Consider the following 27161-nt stretch of genomic DNA (forward strand, 5'->3'; position numbering starts at 1 on the left):
ACAATACCAGGGCCATGTTATCCTGGCAAGTCCTGCTTACCCTTTAAAATAGTGCTGACATAAAAATGTCTTTTCAACCTGAAATGGGGGTAAAAGGGAAAAACTGTGCAAAACGTTAAGGCACAACTGGGATAATAGCAGCAAACCGGATGTCCCAAACTCAACAAGGGCAGCTGGAAGCAGTGGTATACAGTGGCACCATTATTCAGTTAGAATGCCACCGGCCGTGTGTAACTGGCAGCGAGCTTCACCAGCTCTGCCAACTGGAGGGACAAAACGGCCATTAGGGAGACGGACAGGAGGAAAAGCGTACTCACAGGCGAGTGTCATATTCTTCCTCTGATGAAGAGTCAATGAACGGAACTTGCAGCAACTGTTCTGGCAAGGCCGGCCACATCTGGAATCCATCTCCTCTGACGATCTTTAAAGGGGGAGGCTTGTCCTTCATTGCCTCCATTTCGGCATCCGTCCTAGGAAACGGGAACCACCGCACGCCTCCTGCGTACCCGAGGTCCGCCACCCAATACACTCTCTTGCGTAGGGCCTCTAGGTCAGCCTTGGTGCAGGTCGTCGGAGCTACCGGAGGTCCGGTGACAGTGGCCTCTGGGGTAACGGTGGCAGCTGCTGCTTGACGTCGGGCCTCTGCACATTCTTCCGCCCGCTGGCAACTGTCCTGCCGCTCTTTCTCCTCTTCTCGCCTCACCGCATCAGGAGGGGGATATCGTTCCTCCAGCCCCTGCAAAACGATGGGCTCCCAGAAGACATCGGGACTTAGGTACACCTGGCTATGCAGGTGGGTGGTTCGGGCCGATTCAACTTTCACTCCCTCTGTCTCACTCGGATCTGTCCCCTCTTTCTCTGGGTCCCAGGTCTCAGCCGGCGCCTTCGGGCGAGTGACTGCGGTAGCATAGGGGCCCTGTAAGCTTTCGGCGGGGGTATACTCCACTATCTCTCCCATGGTCAAGTTATGGAGATGTTCCGGGAGGTAGTGACGCTTCACCGACCGCCGGTTCACATAAAAGTCCCGGCCAGTTCCCAACTCCTGGATGAACCCGTATCCTTTTTCTTTGTCAAAGGACACCACGATCCCGCGGCGCCTTTCTAGCTGGGGCTTACCCGGAAAGGAGTCCCCTTGGATGGACTTGGCCATTTCCTCGAACCTCTTTTTCCGGCTGGTGTTCTTCTTAGCCACCGCGGCTTTCAATTCGGCCATGATAGTCGGCCACTGCGCGTGCCGGCGACGGATCGGTGGGGACTGAGGACGGGTTATGCTCAAATCCATGGCTTGTCCCCAGGGGGTGGCCGTCCAGGCTAGAGGGTCCCATGGCCCCAACTCGGGATAGTCCGGTGGAGTGGCGCCCCACTCACACGTGGTCTCAACTTCCAGCTCCTCAGCGCACGCCATCTCTTCTCTCACTGGGTGCAGAGTCGACACTGGCTCCCCCCACACACTGGGCCGGTCTACCTCCATCTGAGGCCCGCCTCCCAGGCGTAACTCTTCAGGGAAGACAATCGCATCGTCACTCCTCAAGGTGGGTGGCGCTCCAGGGAAATCTCCTCCTCCTTCTTGGAGGGTTTGGGCGCCAAATATTCGCGCCTCTGCACATCGTGATGGCGCAGTAAAGAGCCTCATGGCGTCGGCGGCCATTTTAGATGTCCTGATGCTGCAATTCACTGACAGCAAGCAGGATGATGAAAAGTCCAATAAAACACAGTCCACAAATGCGATTTTCTCTCTGGGGGTAGCGCAACACAGTACAGCGTCTCTGATTCCTCCCAGGCACAATTGTAATCCACAGGTTTAGAAATAAAGGTTACAGTCTTTGTAATACGGTGGTGGAATAGTTAAAGCACACAGTTCACACTTCTCTGCACTTCAGAAGTATGCGTATCCTGTTCGTGACGCCAAAAAGAGCGATGCAGTGTCCCAGGGGGTCAGTAGTGTATGCTGGGCTTTGTAGTGCAGATTGACTCACTAACCTGGGATCCACTGTCGTCTTCAATTTTGGTCAGATACTGGAACAGGCAGATGATTAAAAGTTCGTGACGCCAGTGTCAATTAAACGGTGACACGCCGTGTATGGTATTGTAGAAGAATGAAGCAAGCATAGAATAGCCAACAAAAACTGGAACTTTACTGAATATCAGTGATTGCAATACATGGACGCAGTTGGAAGCGCCGTTCCATGAAAGACAGTTGGTTACTATTTGAATACAGCTGGTTCTTAGAAGTACAGAATGGCCGGTCTTAGCAATGTTTTATACAGAGTGTTGATTACAGGAGATGCAGTACAGGCGGCTTGCACACTATTCCTGACTGGTCCTGAAACATGTGACTTATCCTCCAAGGTCCAATGCCCTATAGCTGGCGTACCCTTGAAGCTGACCTTATCTAGTACCTCCTCTGTTATCTTGAGTACCTCTTGCTTTATCTGATCGGCCTCTGTGGTATTCTGTGTCCCGGCTGGTTGCTTGCTTATGATGTCTCAGCTAGACGGATGATGACTCAGGAGGGGAACCTTTTCCTTGGATCCGGAACCCGGTTACAGGGCCTTTACTACCCTCTCCTAGTCGGCAGGCTTCAGGCCTGCGCTACTCTCACAGGCCCATAGCCTGGCCTTGACTCAGACACAGGATCATCTCTGACCTCTGCTCCCACTGTCTGTCCTACTACTACTTCCTGACTGGGCCTTATATAAACTAGGGCTCCCTAGCCCCCTCTAGTGACTCAGAGCTGGAATGACACCCTAGCCGGCCTGCACATGCACCTTTCACAGTAACAGGAAGTACATAGCATTACATTAACAAGATGTTTTATACCAACCTCCCCATAAATACAGGGGGAACGACAGTACCCAAGTGACCCTTCTGTAGTGACGGGGTATTACTCTCCCGTACACTACAAAGTGACAGCAATGCGCCGCACAGACCTGTCACTTACCAGTAGGAGGAGCTCCCAGCCGGACACAGAGATCGCAGCAGCCAGCAGCCAGGTAAGTATGATGCTTCTACTCCGCTGCCACCAATGATCGGGGGGGGGGGAGAGGGGAGGCCTCACACTGCCACCAATGCTATTATTACAATAGAGGGAGGGGGGCGGGGGGCGCACACTGCCACCAATGCTATTATTACAATAGAGGGAGGGAGGGGGGAGGCGCACACTGCCACCAATGCTATTATTACAATAGAGGGAGGGAGGGGGGGGGGCGGGGGCGCACACTGCCACCAATGCTATTATTACAATAGAGGGAGGGCGGGGGGTGCGCACACTGGCCACCAACGAGTTAACTACAGGGGAGGGAGGGGGGGGGCCCACTGGCCACCAATGAGTTAAAAACAGGGGGGGGGGGGGTCAGGCAGCAGGGGGCAGTCATGTACACAGTTTTTTTTGTATATTCTAACCTGAAGCGTCCCCATCACCATGGGAACGCCTCTGTGTTAGAATATACTGTCGGATCTGAGTTTCACGGTGTAGCTCATATCCGACAGTATATTCTAACCTAGAGGCGTTCCCATGGTGATGGGGACGCTTCAAGTTAAAATATACCATCGGATTGGAGAAAACTCGAATCCGATGGTATAAAAGAACTCCAGACTTTACATTGAAAGTCAATGGGGACGGATCCGTTTAAAATGGCACCATATTGTGTCAACGTCAAACGGATCCGTCCCCATTGACTTGCATTGTAATTCAGGACGGATCCGTTTGGCTCCGCAGGGCCAGGCGGACACCAAAACGACTTTTTTTTCATGTCAGTGGATCCTCCAAAAATCAAGGAAGACCCACGGATGAAAAAACGGTCACGGATCACGGACCTACAGACCCCGTTTTTGCGGACCGTGAAAAAAAACTGTCGTGTGCATGAGGCCTAAATGAAATAGTGTCCACACAGGAGTTGATATAGCAACCAAAAGCTGGTATGGCCGTCACATCACCTGTACAGTAAAGGTAACCCAATATGGTGACATTAGAAAAAATACAACTTGTTTCTACAAAAAAATAAAAATAAAAAATCAAGCCCTCATACAGCTATCTTGATGGAAAAGTCATAGAAAGTGGGGTGGAAAATTGTCTGTGACTCTACAAAACACAATTATTATTTGGAAGCCAAATACTGTAAAAAATGCACACGTTTAATAATACATTCTAACAAGGAACACTTGCATCATTATAATTAGCGGACAAATATGAAGCTAATAAAACAAGTTGTAGCAGCTGTAACAAGGAAAGACCAGTTTGGTTCAGGTACCTGCATGCCCAGTATTATTTCCAAGTATAAAGAATACAAAGAAAGGTGTGGAAGTATTTATTATATGCACTTATACTGTATAGCGATACTATATTCCGCAGCGCTTTACAGACATTAGCATCACGCTGCCCCCAATGGGGCTCACAATCCAAGTTCCCTATCAGTATGTCTTTTTGGAGTGTGGGAGAAAACCAGCGACCCCCCACGCAAACACAGGGAGAACATACTAACTCCATGCATTTGGTGACTTTGGTCAGATTTGAACCTAGGACCCCAATGCTGCAAGTCACCAGTGCTAACCTAAAATGGTGGCATTAGAAAAAAATACAACTTGCTACTAAAATAAATAAATAAATCAAGCCCTCATACAGCTATGTTGACAGAAGAGTCATAGATTAATATCAATTGGACATGGTCTAGGAAATGCTAAGTATAATAAAAGGCATTGTCCAGCCTTTTGTACCAACTGTACCTGTCCTATAAGACATTCTTTTAGGGCCCCAGAAGTATTAAGGCCCCTGTATAGTGCCCTCAGCAGTTATGCCCCCTATAGTGCGTAGTAGTTCTAAAGCTCCCCAGTAGTTCTAATATGCCCCCAGTAATCCCTCACTCCTGCTCCATGCCACCATCTGTGATGCAGGCCAGGGCCTCTTCCAGTCTGTGGCCTGAGTTGCCTGCATCCTGGCGCAGGAGGGTGTGATGACATAAGTTCACTGTAAGCCTATGAGGGTGATGGTGGGAATGGGAGCTGACTCCTGTACCCTGCTGCAATGTTCAAATGCGGGCCCCAGGAACATTGATGGGCCACCCGAGGCTCCTTACAGGCCCTAGGCCGCCCTTAACTTCCCAAAATACCATTGGGCCTCTGTTATGATGGCAATGTGTTCCCATGCAGCACGTCACTGCGTGGTCACATGTCGCTTAGGGACATGTCACTGCTGAGGTCAGTAATTGGCCACAGCACACACGTGACCCTGCCCTGAAGATCACGAAACAGAGCCAGGGAGTCGGAACAGAGCAGGAGAGCAGATTTGTATGATTTTTTCAATAGATACAGTGTGGCCCACAAAAAAGTAGGCCGCCTCCAATATCTACAAATCAAACTGCCTGATAGTAAGTCTGTCTTAGTTGTCCATAGCAACCAATTAGAGCTCAGATTTCAGTTCCTACAGGGCGCTCAAAGAATGAAAGCTGAGCTCTGATTGGTTGCTGTGGACAGCTAAGATTTACTATTAGGCAGTTTGATTTGGAGATATTGGAGGCGGCCTGATGTTTCATGGGCCAACCCGTACAACACGCAGGTAGGGACAGCTAAAAAGTACAAATGGCTGACAACCCATTTAAAGTTTATTTGTTGAAAAAGCATTAATGAGGTCACCAGACATAAAGCACAATTGGACTAGATTTACCATTGTATATAACACAAAAGAACTGCTTACCAGCATGTGCATGATTTAGCACGTTTACTCTGCTTCGTCAGGAGACGATCTGTTACCTCATCATTATTTTGTCCATCTTTTACGTTCTTTACATTGACCACCACTGAAAGGGCATACTGGTAGAGACCGCACATGGCCAGCTCTATGATAGAAATGACTGTTCTTGCCCCATATGCATGCACCCTTAGGGCTCATTCACACGACCACACCGTGTTTTGTGGTCCGCATATTGCAGATCCGCAAAACACTGATGCCGTCCGTGTGCGTTCCACAATTTGTGGAACGGAACAGGCGGCCCGTTATACAAATGTCTATTCTTGTCCGCAAAATGGACAAGAATAGGACATGTACTGTCTTTTTTGCGGGACCACAGAACGGAGCAACGAATGCGGACAGCACACAGTGTGCTGTCCGCATCTTTTGCGGCCCCATTAAAATGAATGGGTCCGCACCCGTTCCGCAAAGTCGGAAGTCTTAGTTATAGTAAAAATTACATAATGGGTGTAATTTACTAAGACTCCTTATATCATTTTTTTGCATAAAAAGTCACAAGACCCCAGTTTGCTACTTTTTAAAGACTATGCGACAAAATTTGGGCGGAGGCCAGCCTGTTGGCCCTGGAATGTTGCCAGGTGTAAATGGCAATTTAAATCTACTCCAGATAATGAACATTGATAGGCCCTGAGCTGCCATAGAAACCCCTTGCCACCCTAAAATCACATTGCAGGGGGCTTGATGGGGTGAGAGAGGGAGCTCTCTTCTACTACTTAGATGCCATGGGCAGTACTTACATCATCATCTAAGGGATTAAACTGCAGAGATCAGAGTTATCTCTGATCCTGGCAATGAAAGCAGGGTGTCAGCTGTATAATACATCAGAAGTCTAGCTCCTGACCCTGCGCTATAACAGCACTATAATAGTATGTAGCCAAGGCCTAACTACCTACTTATGGAGATTACAGTGCTGTAGTGAAGTCCAGCAGTATTGATTTTTCTTATATAAAGGTCCTTCTAAAAAAATTAGCATATTGTGATAAAGTTCATTCTTTTCTGTAATGTACTGATAAACATTGGACTTTCATATATTTTAGGTTCATTACACACCAACTGAAGTAGTTCAAGCCTTTTATTGTTTTAATATTGATGATTTTGGCATACAGCTCATGAAAACCCAAATTTCCTATCTAAAAAAATTAGCATATCATGAAAAGGTTCTCTAAACGAGCTATTAACCTGATCATCTGAATCAACTAATTAACTCTAAACACCTGCAAAAGATTCCTGAGGCTTTTAAAAACTCCCAGCCTAGTTCATTACTCAAAACCGCAATCATGGGTAAGACTGCCAACCTGACTGCTGTCCAGAAGGCCATCATTGACACCCTCAAGCAAGAGGGTAAGACACAGAAAGAAATTTCTGAACGAATAGGCTGTTCCCAGAGTGCTGTATCAAGGCACCTCAGTGGGAAGTCTGTGGGAAGGAAAAAGTGTGGCAGAAAACGCTGCACAACGAGAAGAGGTGACCGGACCCTGAGGAAGATTGTGGAGAAGGACCGATTCCAGACCTTGGGGGACCTGCGGAAGCAGTGGACTGAGTCTGGAGTAGAAACATCCAGAGCCACCGTGTACAGGCGTGTGCAGGAAATGGGCTACAGGTGCCGCATTCCCCAGGTCAAGCCACTTTTGAACCAGAAACAGCGGCAGAAGCGCCTGACCTGGGCTACAGAGAAGCAGCACCGGACTGTTGCTCAGTGGTCCAAAGTACTTTTTTCGGATGAAAGCAAATTTTGCATGTCATTCGGAAATCAAGGTGCCAGAGTCTGGAGGAAGACTGGGGAGAGGGAAATGCCAAAATGCCTGAAGTCCAGTGTCAAGTACCCACAGTCAGTAATGGTCTGGGGTGCCATGTCAGCTGCTGGTGTTGGTCCACTGTGTTTTATCAAGGGCAGGGTCAATGCAGCTAGCTATCAGGAGATTTTGGAGCACTTCATGCTTCCATCTGCTGAAAAGCTTTATGGAGATGAAGATTTCATTTTTCAGCACGACCTGGCACCTGCTCACAGTGCCAAAACCACTGGTAAATGGTTTACTGACCATGGTATTACTGTGCTCAATTGGCCTGCCAACTCTCCTGACCTGAACCCCATAGAGAATCTGTGGGATATTGGGAAGAGAAAGTTGAGAGACGCAAGACCCAACACTCTGGATGAGCTTAAGGCCGCTATCGAAGCATCCTGGGCCTCCATAACACCTCAGCAGTGCCACAGGCTGATTGCCTCCATGCCACGCCACATTGAAGCGGTCATTTCTGCAAAAGGATTCCCGACCAAGTATTGAGTGCAGAACTGAACATAATTATTTGAAGGTTGACTGTTTTTGTATTAAAAACACTTTTCTTTTATTGGTCGGATGAAATATGCTAATTTTTTTAGATAGGAATTTTGGGTTTTCATGAGCTGTATGCCAAAATCATCAATATTAAAACAAAAAAAGGCTTGAACTACTTCAGTTGTGTGTAATGAATCTAAAATATATGAAAGTCTAATGTTTATCAGTACATTACAGAAAAAAATGAACTTTATCACAATATGCAATTTTTTTTAGAAGGACCTGTATATGCCCAACAGTGGGTTCCAAATATAAAAGAAGCCATACTTACCCTGATTCCCTGGGGGATAGTGGGATAGTGTTCTATACTCTCACAGCGCTAGAGAAAAATTATAACGCATGCGGTGTAGTGATGGAGAGCAGGGGGCAGGCCTTGAACATGTTGTCAGTGATAACTGACATGTTCAATATGGGTTGTAACCAGGCCAGGATCACATGCAGAATGTACAGCACGTGATCCAGGAAGGGCCTGGAGCATCTTTTGACTGGGGAGGGCAGTGCTGGCCCCGTAGGAAAAATGTTATGATTATCAATGGAAAACAATAATTGCTCTTACCGGTAATTGTTTTTCTTGAAACCCATGACGGCTCCCATGCAACTAGGACCTCCCATCTAGCACAGGAAACCTGAAGAGATAAAATGGTTCACACCCCCACCACACCTCAGTGATTATAATAAACCGACCTCCGGTGCCGTGCCAACCACCAAGAAAGAAGAGTTGGAAAAAACCCAGAAAACAACACACATAATGGTAAAGAAGAGAACCTATCCGGTAACTCCTCTAATTTCCCATGGGAAAGAAGCAGCCCCAGCAGTGTAATCCTGGGGCTCTGATCGGTTACCATAGCAGCCAGGATGCTACTGAAGCCCTGGCTGCTATGGTAACCCCCCCCTGCTGCTGTGTGCACAGGGCACAGAGCAGCAGGGATAGTGTGAAGTCCTATTAACGCTGATAGAGCTCTATTAGGGTGAATAGGACAAGAAATGAAAGATCCCAGGTTCTAGCCCCTAAGGGGGGAAATAGTTATTAAATAAAAAGTAAAAAACAAAAACAAACACCAAAATATTAGGTTTAAATCACCCCCTTGCCCAATTTTACATATAAAATATATAAACAATAAAAAAATTACATATCGCCACGCCCAAAAAAGTGCAAACTATTAAAATATTTTAATATATCTCCTATACGGTGAACGCATTTTTTAGTCACCTTGTCCCGACAAAAATTAGGTTAGGACTGTTCTATTATGGCCCAGACGTTCCATAAAATCTGGAATGCACGCAGCTTTTTTGGTGTTTTATTTTTTTCATGTGGTATCGAGTATTGCAATACTTTTTTATGGTATTGAAATCGAGTCAAAATTTTGGTATGGTGACAACCCTAGGTAAGAAGTGTGTTTTTTTTTTTTTTTTGTTTAGTTTTTTATTATACCGTATTTATATGTATTTTAAATTTGGCTCCTAAATTTTTCAGGTTAGGAACCAATGGCTCCTTGATATATTTTTATGTTTTTTTGTCTGGAGCCCTGCAGTGGTCAGGACATATGTTACACTGGCAAATATGGCACTTGAATTCATTTTGAAATTCAGACAGAACAGGCGGATGGGGGTAAAGAGACATAAATAACTCCTGATGAAGGACACTACAGTGCGTCTATTTGCTGTTCTCCTCCCACAGTACACAGCTGGAATGTGGAAAGTGGTATATAATCCCGGGCCTTCTTAATTGGCTCTCCGGTAGAGGTGTGAGAAATGCTCCACCCTGATTGGTGCTGAGCTTTCCTCACCCCAGTCCACCGGGAGAGAAGACGACTCACATCCTGGATTTTCCCAGTCAGGGTCTATTTCACTTTCTTATCCTTGAACCTTGTTGCTAGCACTTTGCCTGAGCTCATGTGACCATGACTGGTGCTGGATAAAAACAAGTAATAATACAAAGGTAATGAAAGTTCATGAACTGTTTAATACAGAACAGGGTGAAAAACAACACAGGTGACTAACCAGTACATGAAAGGGCGTTCACACAAGCACGAGATGTGTGCACCGGGTAAATAAATATTAAAATGTTTTAAAATTATTTAGGCTATTTTCACACTAGCGTTTTTACTGGATCCGGCAGGGTTCTGTTACTGATAATACAACCGCCTGCAACCGTTATGAATGGATCCGGTTGTATTATCTTTAACATACACAAGATGGATCCGTCATGAACTCCAGTGAAAGTAAATGAAGGACAGATCCGTTTTCTATTGTGTCAGAGAAAACGGAACCGTCTCCATTAACTTGCATTGTGGGTTATGCCGGATCCATCTTGCTCCGCATCCCAGGACGGAAGCCAAACTACAAGATGTTGTGGTTTGCTCTCCGGTCTGGGAGCACAACTAAATGGAAGGGAATGCATTTTGGAGCATTCCGTTCTGTTCAGTTTTATCCCCATTGACAACGAATGGGGACAAAACTGAAGCGTTTTTTTTTTCAGTATTGAGCCCCTATGACAGATCTCAATACCGGAAAACTAAAACGCTAGTGTGAAAGTAGCCTAAGGCCTCATGCACACAACAGTATTTTTTCACGGTCCGCAAAAACGGGGTCCGTAGGTCCGTGACCCGTGACCGTTTTTTCGTCCGTGGGTCTTCCTTGATTTTTGGAGGATCCACGGACATGAAAAAAAAGTCGTTTTGGTGTCCGCCTGGCCGTGCGGAGACAAACGGATCCATCCTGATTTACAATGCAAGTCAATTGGGACGGATCCGTTTGACGTATACACAATATGGTGCCATTTCAAACGGATCCGTCCCCATTGACTTTCAATGTAAAGTCTCGAGTCCCTTTTATACCATCGGATCGGAGTTTTCTCCAATCCGATGGTATATTTTAACTTGAAGCGTCCCCATCACCATGGGAACGCCTCTATGTTAGAATATACTGTCGGATATGAGTTCGATCGTGAAAACTCATTTCCGACAGTATTTTATAACACAGAGGCGTTCCCATCGTGATGGGGACGCTTCTAGTTAGAATATACTACAAAGTGTGTACATGACTGCCCCCTGCTGCCTGGCAGCACCCGATCTCTTACAGGGGGCCGTGATCAGCACAATTAACCCCTCAGGTGCCGCACCTGAAGGGGTTAATTGTACTATCATATCCCCCTGTAAGAGATCAGGGCTGCCAGGCAGCAGGGGGCAGACCCCCCCTCCCCAGTTTGAATATCATTGGTGGCCAGTGCGGCCCCCCCCCTCCCTCCCTCTATTGTAATAATAGGTTGGTGGCACAGTGTGCGGCCCCCCGCCCCCCCTCCCTCCCTCTATTGTAATAATTCGTTGGTGGCACAGTGTGCGACCCCCATCGGCCCCCCCTCCCTCTATAGCATTAACAACATTGGTGGCCAGTGTGCGGCCTCCCATCCCCCCCCCCCCCCCGATCATTGGTGGCAGCGGAGTTCCGATCGGAGTCCCAGTTTAATCGCTGGGGCTCCGATCGGTAACCATGGCAACCAGGACGCTACTGCAGCCCTGGTTACTTAGCAATAGTACAATAGTAAAAGATTCATACTTACCTGCTGGCTGCTGCGATGTCTGTGTCCGGCCGGGAGCTCCTCCTACTGGTAAGTGACAGTTCATTTAGCAATGCGCCGCACAGACCTGTCACTTACCAGTAGGTGGAGCTCCCGGCCGGACACGAACATCGCAGCAGCCAGCAGGTAAGTATGAATCTTCTACTATTGTACTATTGCTAAGTAACCATGGCAACCAGGACTGCAGTAGCGTCCTGGTTGCCATGGTTACCGATCAGAGCCCCAGCGATTAAACTGGGACTCCGATCGGAACTCCGCTGCCACCAATGATCGGGGGGGGGGGGGGGAGATGGGAGGCCGCACACTGGCCACCAATGTTGTTAATGCTATAGAGGGAGGGGGGGCCGATGGGGGGCGCACACTGTGCCACCAACAAATTATTACAATAGAGGGAGGAAGGGGGGCGGGTGGGCGCGCACACTGTGCCACCAACGAATTATTACAATAGAGGGAGGAAGGGGGGAGCGGGGGGGGCGCACACTGTGCCACCAACAAATTATTACAATAGAGGGAGGGAGGGGGGGGCCGCACTGGCCACCAATGATATTTAAACTGGGGAGGGGGGGGGGGTCTGCCCCCTGCTGCCTGGCAGCCCTGAGCTCTTACAGGGGGATATGATAGTACAATTAACCCCTTCAGGTTCCGCACCTGAAGGGGTTAATTGTGCTGATCACGGCCCCCTGTAAGAGATCGGGTGCTGCCAGGCAGCAGGGGGCAGTCTTGTGCACAGTTTGTAGCGTATTCTAACTAGAAGCGTCCCCATCACCATGGGAACGCTTCTGTGTTAGAATATACTGTCGGATATGAGTTTTCACGAAGTGAAAACTTAGATCTGAAAAAGCTTTTATGCAGACGGATCTTTGGATCCGTCTGTATGAAAGTAACTTACGGCCACGGATCACGGACACGGATGCCAATCTTGTGTGCATCCGTGTTCTTTCATGGACCCATTGACTTGAATGGGTCCGTGAACCGTTGTCCGTCAAAAAAATAGGACAGGTCATATTTTTTTGACGGACAGGATACACGGATCACGGTCTCGGCTGCAAAACGGTGCATTTTCCGATTTTTCCACTGACCCATTGAAAGTCAATGGGTCCGCGAAAAAAAACGGAAAACGGCACAACGGCCACGGATGCACACAACGGTCGTGTGCATGAGGCCTTAAAGGCAACCTGTCATGTCATTTTTTAAAGGCAACCTGTCATGCCAATGCCCACAAGGCCGCCTGGGCCCTCCTCACAGCCGGACAGTGGAAGTTTTTTAGTATGTATTTTGTGCTGCGGGCGGTGATTTGTGATGGACTGTGGTATTTGGCTCTGGTGAGGTGGTATAATGGGCCACAATATGGTATTGTTGGCCCTGTCTTCAATCAATTTGGACCCAACTACCAAACAGGGCCACTTTTAGTATTTATTCCAGGGGCACTTTAAGTTCCCAGTTCGCCCCTGCCATTAGGCCTCTTTCAGGCGAGCGTGTCCTGTGTGGAAATCACGCCCCATGTGTGATTTCCCATTCATTATACTGATTTATAATGCTGTGTGTCTCTGTATGACCTTACTTCTACAGAATCCTACCGACAGCTTTAGGTCAGTATAATTCAGTAGCTACAGTTCAGAGACGCGCAGCATTATAAATCAGTATAATGCTTTGTGCTCCTGCAAAATGAGCAGTGTCCAGAACGGGAAATCCCACTCAGACATGGGGCGTGATTTCCGCACAGCACCAGCTCGTCTGAAATGATCCATATGTTTGCACCATCAGGAATCCTATTAATGAATTTTACTGCAGGTTTGCAGCTTCGGATTTTGACACTGCAATTTATGCACATAACCGAAGTGTCACGTTATAGACGTGAGATGAAACAAGTCTTGCGATATTTGCAGCAAGATCGCAAAGAACTCAGCGAAACCAATCTATTTTCCGGTAGTACTGAGGCTATACTGTGAAGTTTTCGGATACAGCAGTCCGAACCCGATTCGCTCAACATTAGTGCCCAGTCAGTGGGAAAACAAGACTGTATGAATAAATACATTAAATCAATGGATATGTGTGGACAGGACACGTCTGTGATTCAATGACACGTAAATGAGGCCTTATTCACACGTGACAAGGTCGTCAGCGTTTAATCTGTGAAGATGTCCATGAATGGTCTGTTGTTGGTCCATTCGTCCCTTTTCTGCACTGCTAAGCTGAAAAGAGGATTCCCAGAGGATCTCCTACCAATGGTTAATACAATCCACTGACAATACACAGATGCCACACATGATGTGCCATGTCATAGACCCATAGGCATCAGGAAAAGCAAACATCTATCATTCACTGATGTGTCAATAAAGATTTATTCTAGTTTGCTCAGAGCTGACGTGGAGAGAAAAGTATTAGGGCTCATGCACACGAACATATTTACTTTCCGTGTCTGTTCCATTTTTTTTTGCGGACCGTATGCGGAACCATTCACTTCAATGGGTCCGAAAAAAAACGGAAGTTACTCAGTGTGCATTCCGTTTCTATATGTCCGTTCCGCAATTTTTTTTTTTAAATAGAACATGTCCTATTATTGTCCGCCTTACGGACAAGGACAGTACAGTGCTATGAAGGGCCAGCTGTTCCATTCTGCAAAATACAAAGTGCACAAAGGATGTCATCCGCATTTTTTGCGGACCGCAAAATACATACGGTCGTGTGCATGAGCCCTTAGGCTGGGTTTAGACATTTAAGATTTTAGATGTGGTTTTTAAACTTCAAAATCAGGAATGGATTATAAAGGGAGAGAACATACAAGAAAAATATATTAGTTCTGGTTCCAAAAACTTCATAAAAAACCTGCATGTGACCATACCCAGGGGTTGTCCAGTTTTTTTTTTTTATTAAACCCTCACACCACCCAGCAGGACCTGGGAAGGGAAGTATACATACCTGCTTTCTGTGGCTCGGTTCCAGCTCCATGGGTTCAGGGCTGTTACTTCTGGTCAGCAGACATAAACTTCCTGCATAGATGTGCATCATCAGTGATGGCCAGTTCGCAGTGTTCGCTGACTAACACATGTGATCTGCCATCTTTATTCCCAAGCCCGGCGATGCAGAGGTAAGTCCTTACCTGTGCCTGCGCCGCGAGCTGCTCTGAAACACATGCGGTCAACGGGAGCAGGCAGCTCTGAGAACAGCCTTCATCGGGCCATCACTGCGCATCATGTGCGCTACTGCAGCTAATGACTGGCCTCTGCGGTGACGTGTCCCAAAGCGGCATCTGATCCAGCAGGGATGTGCCACCTAAGAAGACATCACTGCTGAGCCAGTTCATTGCACTAGTTTGTACTTTACACACAGTACAAGGAATGGAAGTGCAGTGAAGACAGCAGGACCCATGGAGGTGGAACTGAGTGGCACTGAGCCGGTAAGTATACTTTCCTTCACAGATTCCACTGGTTGGAGGAGGGAATTAGAAAAAAAAATTGACAACCCCTTTGAAGGGGTATCTGTTTTTGCTGCCCTTATTCCAGCATTGACACTGACTTAGTGCTTTTTCAGATGAATATTTGGCCGCTGTGCTCGTGTTGCAGTCCACAAAACACGGGAACTGGCCGTGTGCACTCCGTGCTGTGGTGCGGACCCATTGGCTTTAATGGGTCCGCAACCCATAAGATAGGACATGTCCTATCTTTTGCAGTGCGGAGTCACGGTTTAGAAACACTCAGAAAGCCTTCCTTGGGCTTTCGGGTCTGTGCCTCCGCACTGCAAAAGATAAGACATGTCCTATCTTATGGGTTGCGGACCCATTAAAGCCAATGGGTCTGCATCCATAATGTGCAGGGGCGGACTGGGAACTTAAAAAAAAAGAGCCAAATACCACAGTCCATCACAAAATACTGCCACCAGCAGCACAAAGTACATCCCCAAAAACTTCCACTGGAAATTTTCCTGTAAGGTCTATGGCCAATCCGCCCCTGGCGATGTGGCGTTCATACAGCCGATGTCTGTGTTCTGCAGACCACTGTTTGCAGTCCGCAACCCGGGCACAACGGCCATATGGTCGTGTGGATGGGCAATATGCACTTGTTTCCATACAATCCCAGTCCTCTCAATGATGTGCACAGGCTCTGGAGTCCTTCATTAGCTCCACTGTCAGTCAGTGCTGGAAGCCGCCGCTCACACAAGGGAGTCACACAGCGCTCGGCTTCTGCTACAGCTGATTATAAAAACCAGTGCGTATGGCCAGACAGATTGACATTAAAAAGGCACCCTAGACATCAAATTTCCTTGTTACTACAATCGTTCGCTCCACACACACGCAGCAGCACATCCCAGGCCAACCCGACAGCACTTTTATGTCCCATAAAGGATCCGACAAACGAGTGTTTTCTTAGGAACGCTCGCACGCCTAATCAATTTATGTTTACTGGCCATAAAAATACCAAGGGGAAGGTTGTTTCCATTCCATATAACCTAGTTGTCAGTGATAACGCTATGCACTATGGACATTACCCATTAACTGCAGGTGTAGCCTTCACATTTGTGTCCATTTAGTTTGTAACTGGTATGGAGTAACATGTAACTAGCAGGATTGGCTGCAGCATAAGGCCTCTTGCAAACGAGCATGTCCAGAATAGGTCCGGATGCGCTGTGAATGCGTTTAGTAAAAAAATGCGCAATTTCACAGGCAAAGTCATTCAGTTTTGCCTGTGATCACGTTCAGTTTTTATCGCGCGGGTACAATGCGTTTTGCACACGTGTGATAAAAACTGAATGTATACTGTGAAAGGGGATATTAATTTTTGAAATTTTGGGTAATCTCAATAATTAATATTCATAAATAGGCGTGAGTCGTCTAGTGATGACTTTGCCTATTTATACAATAAAAAGAAACAAACTATTCTACTGTATGTTAGCTAATTATCTAGATAACTAGCCATCTCTGTTGCCTTTACATTACACTGAACTACGTTATACTACCACTATACTACGGCGGCGACTACTAAAAACACTATACACTGTATTATGAGTAATAAAGTATTTATTACACAATAGCAAGTATACAGTCTAATAATACGCTATAGAGATCAATTGTTATAAATATATATACATTGTAGGGATTTCCCAAATGGTAGCCTTCAGATACTGTATTTTTCGCCCTATAAGACACACCTGCCCATAAGACGCACCTGGGTTTTTGAGGAGGAAAATAATAAAAAATATATATTTTGAACCAAAAGGTGTGCTTTTGGTGGGTTTTGAACTACCGTAATGGTGGTTATGGGGGCATCTGTGAATGGCACTGTTATGGGGGATCATTGTGGGGGCATCTGTGGATGGCACTGTTATGGAGGCATATGTGGAAGGCACTGTTATGGGGCATATGTGGATGGCACTGTTATGGGGGCATATGTGGATGGCACTGTTATGGGGGATCATTGTGGGGGCATCTGTGGATGGCACTGTTATGGGGGCATATGTGGATGGCACTGTTATGGGGGATCATTGTGGGGGCATCTGTGGATGGCACTGTTATGGAGGCATATGTGGAAGGCACTGTTATGGGGCATATGTGGATGGCACTGTTATGGGGGCATATGTGGATGGCACTGTTATGGGGGATCATTGTGGGGGCATCTGTGGATGGCACTGTTATGGGGGCATATGTGGAAGGCACTGTTATGGGGCATATGTGGATGGCACTGTTATGGGGGCATATGTGGATGGCACTGTTATGGGGGATCATTGTGGGGGCATCTGTGGATGGCACTGTTATGGGGGCATCTGTGGATGGCACTGTTATGGGGGAATATGTGGATGGCACTGTTATGGGGGATCATTGTGGGGGCATCTGTGGATGACACATACATAGCGTCTTATGTGTCATCCACAGATCCCCCATAACAGTGTCCCTGTGTAGTGAATCTGTTTCTGTAATGGCAGCGGGGCCCGATGCAGTCACTATATTCTACTACACCGGGCCCCGCTCTCTGTAGTATACGGTAATCATATCTAACTTGTGGCTATTGTTTAAAGTATTCCAATCATCTTAAATCTAGCGCTGTACTAATTACAACTAACTTCTTGGCAGTCAGGATGCCGGGTGGGCGCTCGTAACGTAGCTCACTACGCTCACTGCACCTGCTTCATACATAAACTAGGCGGCGCAGGCGCAGTAAGCGTAGTGAGGTCTTTTAAACCCGGCGCACTCGCTCCCGCCTTCCAGCGCTGCAGGTGTGCACACGCACACCTGCAGCCAAGTCCACGTGGGCATGGAGCGGTGACAGGGCCAATATATATATGTCCATACAGGAAATATATATATCCCTATTGGCCATGTAAGGGGCCAATATACAGATATACATATATATCAATAAAGGGGCAGATATATATATATATAGATATATATATATATACTGTATATACGCCCACCTGACTTCCCTCTACATATACAAACAACAATTCTTAGCAACCATCCGTAAAAAATGCACACAGATTTTCACACAGCTCCATTCTCTTCTACGGGGCCTGCATTGCGTGAAAATCGCAAAATATAGAACATGCTGCGATTTTCACGCAACGCACAAGTGATGCATGAAAACCAACGCACACAGCCCCTTTAAATGAATTGGTCCAGATTCAGTGCGGGTGGAATGCGTTTGCATCATGCATTGCACCCGCGCGGAATACTCACTTGTGTGAAAGGGGGCTAAGGGTTTTATTTATAAAAAAAAAAAAAAAAAAATGATTCAATTATTAACAGGATGGCTTAGGCTCCATTCACACGTCCGCAATTGTGGTCCGCATCCGTTCCGCAATTGTGCGGACCCATTCATTCTCTATGGGGACGGAATGTATGCGGAGACCACACTATGTGCTCTCCGCATCCGCATTTACGGAGCGCGCTGCCGATCTTCCGGTCCGCGGCGCCGGAAATAAAAATAGAACATGTCCTATTCTGGTCAGCAATTGCGGACAAGAATAGGCATTTCCATGGGGGTGCTGGCAGGATGTATTGCGGATCCGTAATACACTGCGGACGTGTGAATGGACCCTCAGGCACATTTTTTTTTTTTTTTATCGCATTCCATGAGCTATAACTTTTTTATTTTTTCATCAACGTACTTGTATGAGGTCTTATTTTTTGCAGGATAAGTTATAGTTTTTAATGCACCATTTTGGGTACATGTAATGATTGATTAAAGCCAGCTGTTTAGCTAAAAACCCCTATGTTTACGTCAGTAAAAAGGCGTTTTAGTGGTCCCTAAGGGGTTAAAGTTCAACCACAAAGCACTTAACTTCAGCCAGAACCATAGTAATTTCTCATACCGCCATGTGTCTTGTTGCAGCCCGTTTGCAAACACAAGACAACGTGCTAGTCACCTTGTGCAGGGTCTTGGTCTCTCTCCGGTGCACTGTGGAGAATAAGGCTGGGTTCACACGGGCGTGACGGATTGGGGCCGGATGCGTTCAGGATGAGTTCAGTTAAACTCGCACAATTTTGCAAGCAAGTTCAGTCAGTTTTGTCTGCAATTGCGTTTAGTTGTTCAGTTTTTTCCGCGCGGGTGCAATGTGTTTTGATGCGTTTTTCACGCGCGTGATAAAAAACTGAAGGTTTACAAACAACATCTCTTAGCAACCATCAGTGAAAAACGCATTGCATCCGCACTTGCTTGCAGATGCAATGCGTTATTAACGCATCCCCATTCATTTCTATGGGGCCTGTCCTGCGTTACAAACGCAGAATATAGAACCTGCTGCGATTTTAAAGCATTGCAGAAGTGATGAGTGAAAAAAAATGCTCATGTGCACAGCCCCATTGAAATTAATGGTGCCGATTCAGTGCGGGTGCAATACGTTCACCTACCGCATTGCACCCGCGCAGAAATCTCGCCCGTGTGAACGCAGCCTTAGGTCCCTTTCACACAAGCGAGTTTTCAGCGCGGGTGCAATGCGTGACGTGAACGCATAGCACCTGCACTGAATCCTGACCCATTCATTTCAATGGGTCTGTGTACATGAGCGTTGTTTTTCACCCATCAGTTCTGCGTTGCGTGAAAATCGCAGCATGTTCTATATTCTGCGTTTTTCACGCAGCGCTGTCCCAATAGAAGTGAATGGGGCTGCGTTAAAAACGCATTGCATCCGCAAGCAAGTGCGGGTGCGATGCGTTTTTCACTGATGGTTGCTAAGAGATGTTGTTTGTAAACATTCAGTTTTTTATCACGCGCGTGAAAAACGCATCAAAACACATTGCACCCGCGCGGAAAAAACTGAACAACTAAACGCAATTGCAGACAAAACTGACTGAACTTGCTTGCAAAATTGTGCGAGTTTAACTGAACTCATCCTGAACGCACCCTGAACGCATCCGCCCCAATCCGCAACGCCCGTGTGAAACCAGCCTTATGCTCCCAAATCCTCTCCATTAGGTCACTTGCAGAGGAGCGCGTGTCACGCTGGGAGTCCGCAGAGCAGCTCCCGGCCTGACCTCCCAGCGCTGCCGGGGGTCACATAGCATTATATTGATTTATGATGCTATGAAACTGTGACAAATCCAGGATGTGTATTGCTAATGCTGGGGAATGTGGTTTATTGTGGGTGCGGGCGAACGCACTGTGTGTATGTCTCTTTGTTTATCCTCCCATCCCCCATCCATACCTATCTGTTAGGCTGGGTTCACACCTGAGCGTTCCGAAAGGAGCGCTCTGTATGCGCGATTGTACCGGCGTTTACAATCGCGCATACAGAGACAAGCGAACGCCCATTGTCGCACGTTCCCGAATGTCTATGTACGGGAACGCGCGACAAAACGCCCCAAAGAAGCTCATGTACTTTTTTGAGCGTAGGGCGTTTTACAGCGCGATCGTACGCTCTGTAAAACGCCCAGGTGTGAACCATTCCCATAGGGAATGATTGGTTTCTCCTTGTTGAGCGTTTTACAGCGCGTAGGAACGCGCTGTAAAACGCTCAGGTGTGAACCCAGTGTTAAACTAATCAGCCCATTGTTAGACTCTGTGCAATGATGTTTGCCCTGTTAAGGCTACTTTCACACTAGAGTTATTCTTTTCCAGCATAGAGTTCCGTCACAGGGGCTCTATACCAGAGAAGAACTGATCAGTTTTATCCCCATGCATTCTGAATAGAGAGTTAGGCCTCTTTCACACTTGCGTTGTCCGGATCCGGCGTGTACTCCACTTGCCGGAATTACACGCCGGATCCGGAAAAACGCAAGTGTACTGAAAGCATTTGAAGACGGATCCGTCTTCAAAATGCTTTCAGTGTTACTATGGCAGCCAGGACGCTATTAAAGTCCTGGTTGCCATAGTAGGAGCGGGGAGTGGGGGAGCAGTATACTTACCGTCCGCTCGGCTCCCGGGGCGCTCCAGAGTGACGTCAGAGCGCCCCATGCGCATGGATGACGTGCCATGCGATCACGTGATCCATGCGCTTGGGGCGCCCTGACGTCACTCTGGAGCGCCCCGGGAGCCGCACGGATGGTAAGTATGCTGCTCCCCCGCTCCCCACTACACTTTACCATGGCTGCCAGGACTTTAGCGTCCCGGCAGCCATGGTAACCATTGAGAAAAAGCTAAACGTCGGATCTGGCAATGCGCCGAAACGACGTTTAGCTTAAGGCCGGATCCGGATCAATGCCTTTCAATGGGCATTCATTCCGGATCCGGCCTTGCGGCAAGTGTTCAGGATTTTTGGCCGGAGCAAAAATCCGTTCCGGAACTGAAGACATGCTGATGCATCCTGAACGGATTTCTCTCTATTCAGAAAGCATTAGGATAAAACTGATCAGGATTCTTCCGGCATAGAGCCCCGACGACGGAACTCTATGCCGGAAGACAAGAACGCAGATGTGAAAGAGCCCTAATCCGTTCAGGATGCATCAGGATGTCTTCAGTTCAGTCATTTTGACTGATCAGGCAAAAGATAAAACCGTAGCATGCTACGGTTTTATCTCCGGCGAAAAAAAACCTGAAGACTTGCCGGAATACCGGATCCGGTAAAAATGTGAAAAAAGACACAAGATGGATCAGTGGAGAGACTGATCTGTTCTTGCAATGCATTTGTGAGACAGATCCGCACCCGGATCTGTCTCACAAATGCTTTCAGTCACATGCAGATCGGGGGACAGTTCCGACAATGGAACAGCCCGCCGGATCACAGTGCCGCAAGTGGGAAAGTAGCCTAACTCGAAATGTGTATTGGGACAAATCAGACTCCTACAAAGTGGTTGATACCGGTTCTGTCTAGACCGGGACGGGGTGTGTTTCTTTCTATAAAACTCAAATGCTTTGTATTAATAAAGGCTCTTGTCATTCTGCTTACCTCAAAATGACTGCTACCTCCTTCTTGAGGTAATGGTAACAGCGTTTGGAATACGTTCCATTTGGGAAGCCATATCACTGATGGAGGGGCCCAGTCGGTGTACCAGGGAGTCCGTAACAGTAACCCTTAGGCCTCTTTCACACGGGCATCATGTTTTTGGTCCGGATAAGATGCGGGTGCGTCGCGGGAAAATGTGCGATTTTTCCACGCGAGTGCAAAACATTATAATGCGTTTTGCACGCGAGTGAGAAAAATCGGCATGTTTGGTACCCAGACTTCTTTACAGAAGTTCGGGCTTGGGATCGGTGTTGTGTAGATTGTATTATTTCCCCTTATAACATGGTTATAAGGGAAAATAATAGCATTCTGAATACAGAATGCATAGTACAATAGGGCTGGAGGGGTTAAAAAAAAAATATATATTTAACTCACCTTAATCCACTTGTTCGCGCAGCCGGCATCTCTTCTGTCTTGTTCTCTGAGCAATAGGACCTTTGATGACATCACTACGCTCATCACATGATCCATCACTATGGTGATGGATCATGTGACGGACCATGTGATGAACGTAGTGACGTCATCAAAGGTCCTATTCTTCACAAAAGAAGACAGAAGAGATGCCGGCTGCGCGAACAAGTGGATTAAGGTGAGTTAAAAGTCACTAATTCTAAAAAGTAATTTATATAAACCCCATGTGATAATAAAATCTAACAAAAATCTAATTACTAGGCAATTGTTTAACTTATTATTATTATTTTTTTTTAACCCCTCCAGCCCTATTGTTCTATGCATTCTGTATTCAGAATGCAATTATTTTCCCTTATAACCATGTTATAAGGGGAAATAATACAATCTATACAACACCTAACCATTTTCACGCAACCCCATTCATTTCTATGGGGCCTGCGTTACGTGAAAAACGCACAAAGAGGAGCATGCTGCGATTTTCACGCAACGCACAAGTGATGCGTGAAAATCACCGCTCATATGCACAGCCCCATAGAAATGAATGGGTCCGGATTCAGTGCGGGTGCAATGCGTTCACCTCACGCATTGCACCCGCGCGGAAATCTCGCCCCGTGTGAAAGGGGCCTTAGAGTGTTTCTTCCCCCTGCGCCCAGGCAGCCTTTCCCTTTTTAACTACCTCTGGGAACTGCACCTGGACCCTTTGTCAGTGGTGTGGAAAGTCCGGGGTGGGCTGCCGGAATAGCCACACTGCCCTGGAAATAGCAGCCTACATGGCACATATCGGCCATCTAGTATCTTTCCTGCTATACTCATCATAACTGTATAGCCTTCTATAGCGTAACATACTCCACAGGTACTAAATGTTTGTATAATATATAGTTTGTAAAATGAGTTCATATCTGAATAAGGACCAGAGTGTTGATTAGAGAAAGTGACAAATATACTGCCACCCATGGGTTTCCAGTATTTGGATATTGATGGCCTAGCCTCAGGATTAGGGTTGTCACGATACCAAAATTTTGATTCAATTTCGATACCATAAAAAAGTATTGCGATACTCGATACCATTCGGGAAAAATAAAACACCAAAAAAGCCATGTGCATCCCATATTTTATGGAACGTCCGGCCCATAATAGAACAGTCCTATTTTTTAAAGGGATTCTGTCACCTGGATTTTGCCAATAGAGCTGCGGACAGGCGCTGCTAGCAAATCCGCAATATACATTCCCCATAGCTCTGAGTGCTTTTATTTAGGCAAAAAAACTATGTTATATATATGTAAATGAGGCAAGTATAGGAGGCAGCGGGTGTCGGTGACGATATCACATACCCAGCACCCGGTCTCAATAACAGGGCAAGCGATCCGCGGCAATTAACCCCTCAGGTGCGGCACCCAAGGGGTTAATTGCCGCGGTTCAGCGGATCGCTGTGCCCTGTTGTTGAGGCCAGGTGCCGGTTATGTGATACCGCCGCCTATGCTCGAATTAATGTGTTTTATATTCATTGATGGCACAGTGGCCACGGTCCCTCTCCTCCTCCCTGCTATCGCCCCACTGGTGGCAGCGGCAGCCGCGTCACAGTGGGGAGGGACTGCCTCCTTCTCCACTGTGCTAGTGAAGAGAACATGGCACGCGCTGAGAGCGCCGCGTGCCATGATCCCTGACTAATACTAGGCTGCACAGCCTAGTATCGTTAAATAGTAAGACCCGGTATCGTATCGATCCTGGTCTAAAAGTATTGATTGGGTATTGATACTTCGATAACCGGTGCAACCCTACTCAGGATAGGCCAGCAATATCAGATTGACAGGGGGTCTGACCCCATACAGATCTGTCCATTCTGCAGAGACGTGAGACTGTCTTCAGCCAGTTCCTTATGAAGTGCGGTGACGGTAGCATCCTACCAGCCATTTGTGATGTAGTAGCATGGTGCATAATGACCAAACTGGGCATTTATTACATCAAGTGCTAGTTATTAAATAAAAAGAAAAAATATATATATTAGGTATAAAACACCCCTTTCCCAATTTTACATATAAAATCTATAAACAATAAATAAATAAACCTCACATATTGCCATGTCTGAAAAGTCCAAACTATTAGGACATTTAAAAAAAAAAATTATGTGGTGAGTGCCGTAACAGAAAAAAATAAAACTCACAATTTATTTTTTTTTGTCACCTTGTACCCCCAAAAAATAGGATCGGACTGTTCTATTATGGGCCGGACGTTCCATAAAATGCGGAATGCACGCTGCTTTTTTGGGTGTTTTATTTTTTTCGCGTGGTATAGAGTATCGCAGTACTTTTTTATGGTATTGAAACCGAATAAAAATTTTGGTATCGAAACAACCCTACACCCGGGACCTCCGTCAATCAGCTGTTTGAAGACAGTGACGCTTGCAGTAGCCCCGTGGCCTTCTCACAGCTTTCCCTAGGCCAGTGACGTGTTCATCGGTCACGTGGCCTAGGCTCAGCTCAGTCCCTCCGAAGTGAATGGGGCTGAGTGTGATCCCAAGCACAGCTGCTATACAATGTCCTGGGTGTCGGACCCCCACCGATCAGATACTGATGACCTATCCAGAGGTCATCAGTAGTAAAATCTCGCTAAATCCTTTTAAGCGAGTGAGGCCAAGGGTGACTTTTTAATAAAAAAATTCTTCTGCCTAATGAAACAAGATGTCAGAAGTCTGAAGTATTGTGCTTTGCACCTTGCATCGATTGGGAGTGACTGACCTGTACTGGGAAACTGAGTGGGCCCTAGGGGCCCATACTAAGGTTTACTGTGGGGCCCTATGAGATGTGCGTACACTTCTGGTAGATGATATCATGTGTGTGCAGTATCAATGACAGGAATGCCTGGCTTCGCTGAGATGATAGATTCCTGGAACTGATCCCCTCTGCCAGAATCAAAATAGGGGGTCGTGCAACATTTTTATGCCAAAACCAGGAGTCAAAATATTGATAAATGACCCCCAATTATTGGTTTAAGCAGATTCCAGCAGCCACTGACCACTCAGAGGTCCCAGCTCCTCTCTGGGCCATGGTTGTATGGGAGTCTCACTTTAGGTTTATGTGGTGGTAAGGGTTAATTAGAGTCACGTGTCAGGCTGCACGCCCGCGGCTCCTCAAGATCAGCTGTCACAAGGCGGGAAAGTCACGAAACATTTCCAGTCAGCCACTTCCACATCCGGAGCCCCTCCCCCCGCCCCCCTCCCTTCTGACGAAGGTGGATGTGTCATTGAGAAAACCCAGTATACAATCCCCTAATGGGAAAGGCAGCGGTCACTGTACAGAGGAGTGTGATGGGCACGGCCCTAGCAACCAATCAGAGCCGTGAGATGGTGTGCTGACGTCCTAGAAGGGGCGGGGCAGAAGCTGCTAGAAGCGTTTATTTACGTGCTTTATATAAAACAGGTGGCAGTTATACAGTCATTACACATCATGGCTCCCCCAGCAGCGGAGACTCAGAAGCAGGAGATGAGAAGGAAGGAGAAGGCGCGGACAGGGTGAGTGCGGCTGCTCCATGCTGATCGCCTAAGTAAACCCCTGTGAGGCTGGCCTGCAGTTACTAAGCAGGGGACCCCCTTAGTTCTAGGTACTGATGGTGGTCCTGGAGATCGCCACATCCCTAAAGACAGTAGGTCCTATTAGATAGAAGCAGGGGACCCCCTTAGTTCTAGGTGCTGATGGTGGTCCTGGAGATCGCCACATCCCTAAAGACAGTAGGTCCTATTAGATAGAAGCAGGGGAGTGGGGACCCCCTTAGTTCTAGGTGCTGATGGTGGTCCTAGAGATCGCCACATCCCTAAAGACAGTAGGTCCTATTAGATAGAAGCAGGGGACCCCCTTAGTTCTAGGTGCTGATGGTGGTCCTGGAGATCGCCACATCCCTAAAGACAGTAGGTCCTATTAATTTGGGACACAAGGGTGCCAGCAGTGACAGTCCGGAGAACTTGTAATCCTTTAGAAGACATAGTGGTGCGCAGAGAGTTGGCATCAGACTGGGCTCAAGTGAGATGAGTAGTCACGTGGCCATAGTGTGGTCCCCAGATGACTCCTTGGCTCTATGTAAAGGTGTTCCCTAACCTGTGGCTATCTAGCTGTTTCAAAACCACAACTCCCATCATAATATGACAGCCTGCGGCTCTGAGGATGATTGGGGTTGTCATCTTACAACTGCGGGAGTAGGATGCGGGTAGTGGGCTGTCATTTCTACAGTCACACAAATGTGTGGCGGACCGCAAGATCCGAGCACCGGCCGTGTGCAACCCCCATGTCCTATCTTTTGCAGCATAGAGGGATGAACCCGGAATCGCACGGAGGGGCTTCCTTGTGTTTCCATGTCCTTCCAGGTCTATGCCTCCACGCCACAAAAGATAGGACATATCGGTGGGACCGGGGTGTACACGGCCGCTGCCTGTGGTTTGTGGCTCTGAGGCACCCATGCCATAGATTCACCACCACTGATCTAGGGTTTCTACACTTTATTCCCAACATGCTTGACAAAGGGGTGGAGGGTCACTGGCCTTAGGCTACTTTCACACTAGCGTTTTCTGAGGATCCGTCATGGATCTGAAGAAACGCTTTCGTTACAATAATACAACCGCATGCATCCGTCACCAATGGATCCGGTTGTATTATGTCTTCTATAGCCATGACAGATCCGTCATGAACACCATTGAAAGTCAATGGGGGACGGATCAGTTTTCTATTGTCGGAGAAAA

The 27161-nt window shown here is 47.2% G+C and overlaps 1 protein-coding gene across 2 annotated transcripts in view; it reads left to right on the plus strand.

Moving 5' to 3' along the window:
* Nucleotides 1-27161, plus strand: part of LOC122924027 (purine nucleoside phosphorylase) — a 65694-nt gene that overhangs the window by 19207 nt on the left and 19326 nt on the right. The window contains exon 1 of one of the 2 annotated variants that reach the window (XM_044274946.1): nt 25790-25943. The exons of the other annotated variant lie outside the window; for it this stretch is intronic. Within the exon in view, the coding sequence (XP_044130881.1) occupies nt 25879-25943 (65 nt within the window). The 5' untranslated portion in view covers nt 25790-25878. Of the gene's footprint in view, nt 1-25789; nt 25944-27161 lie in introns of those variants that run through there. 2 annotated transcript variants of the gene reach the window in all.

This window comes from Bufo gargarizans, chromosome 1 (genome assembly GCF_014858855.1).
Source record: "Bufo gargarizans isolate SCDJY-AF-19 chromosome 1, ASM1485885v1, whole genome shotgun sequence".
Lineage (NCBI taxonomy): Eukaryota > Metazoa > Chordata > Amphibia > Anura > Bufonidae > Bufo > Bufo gargarizans.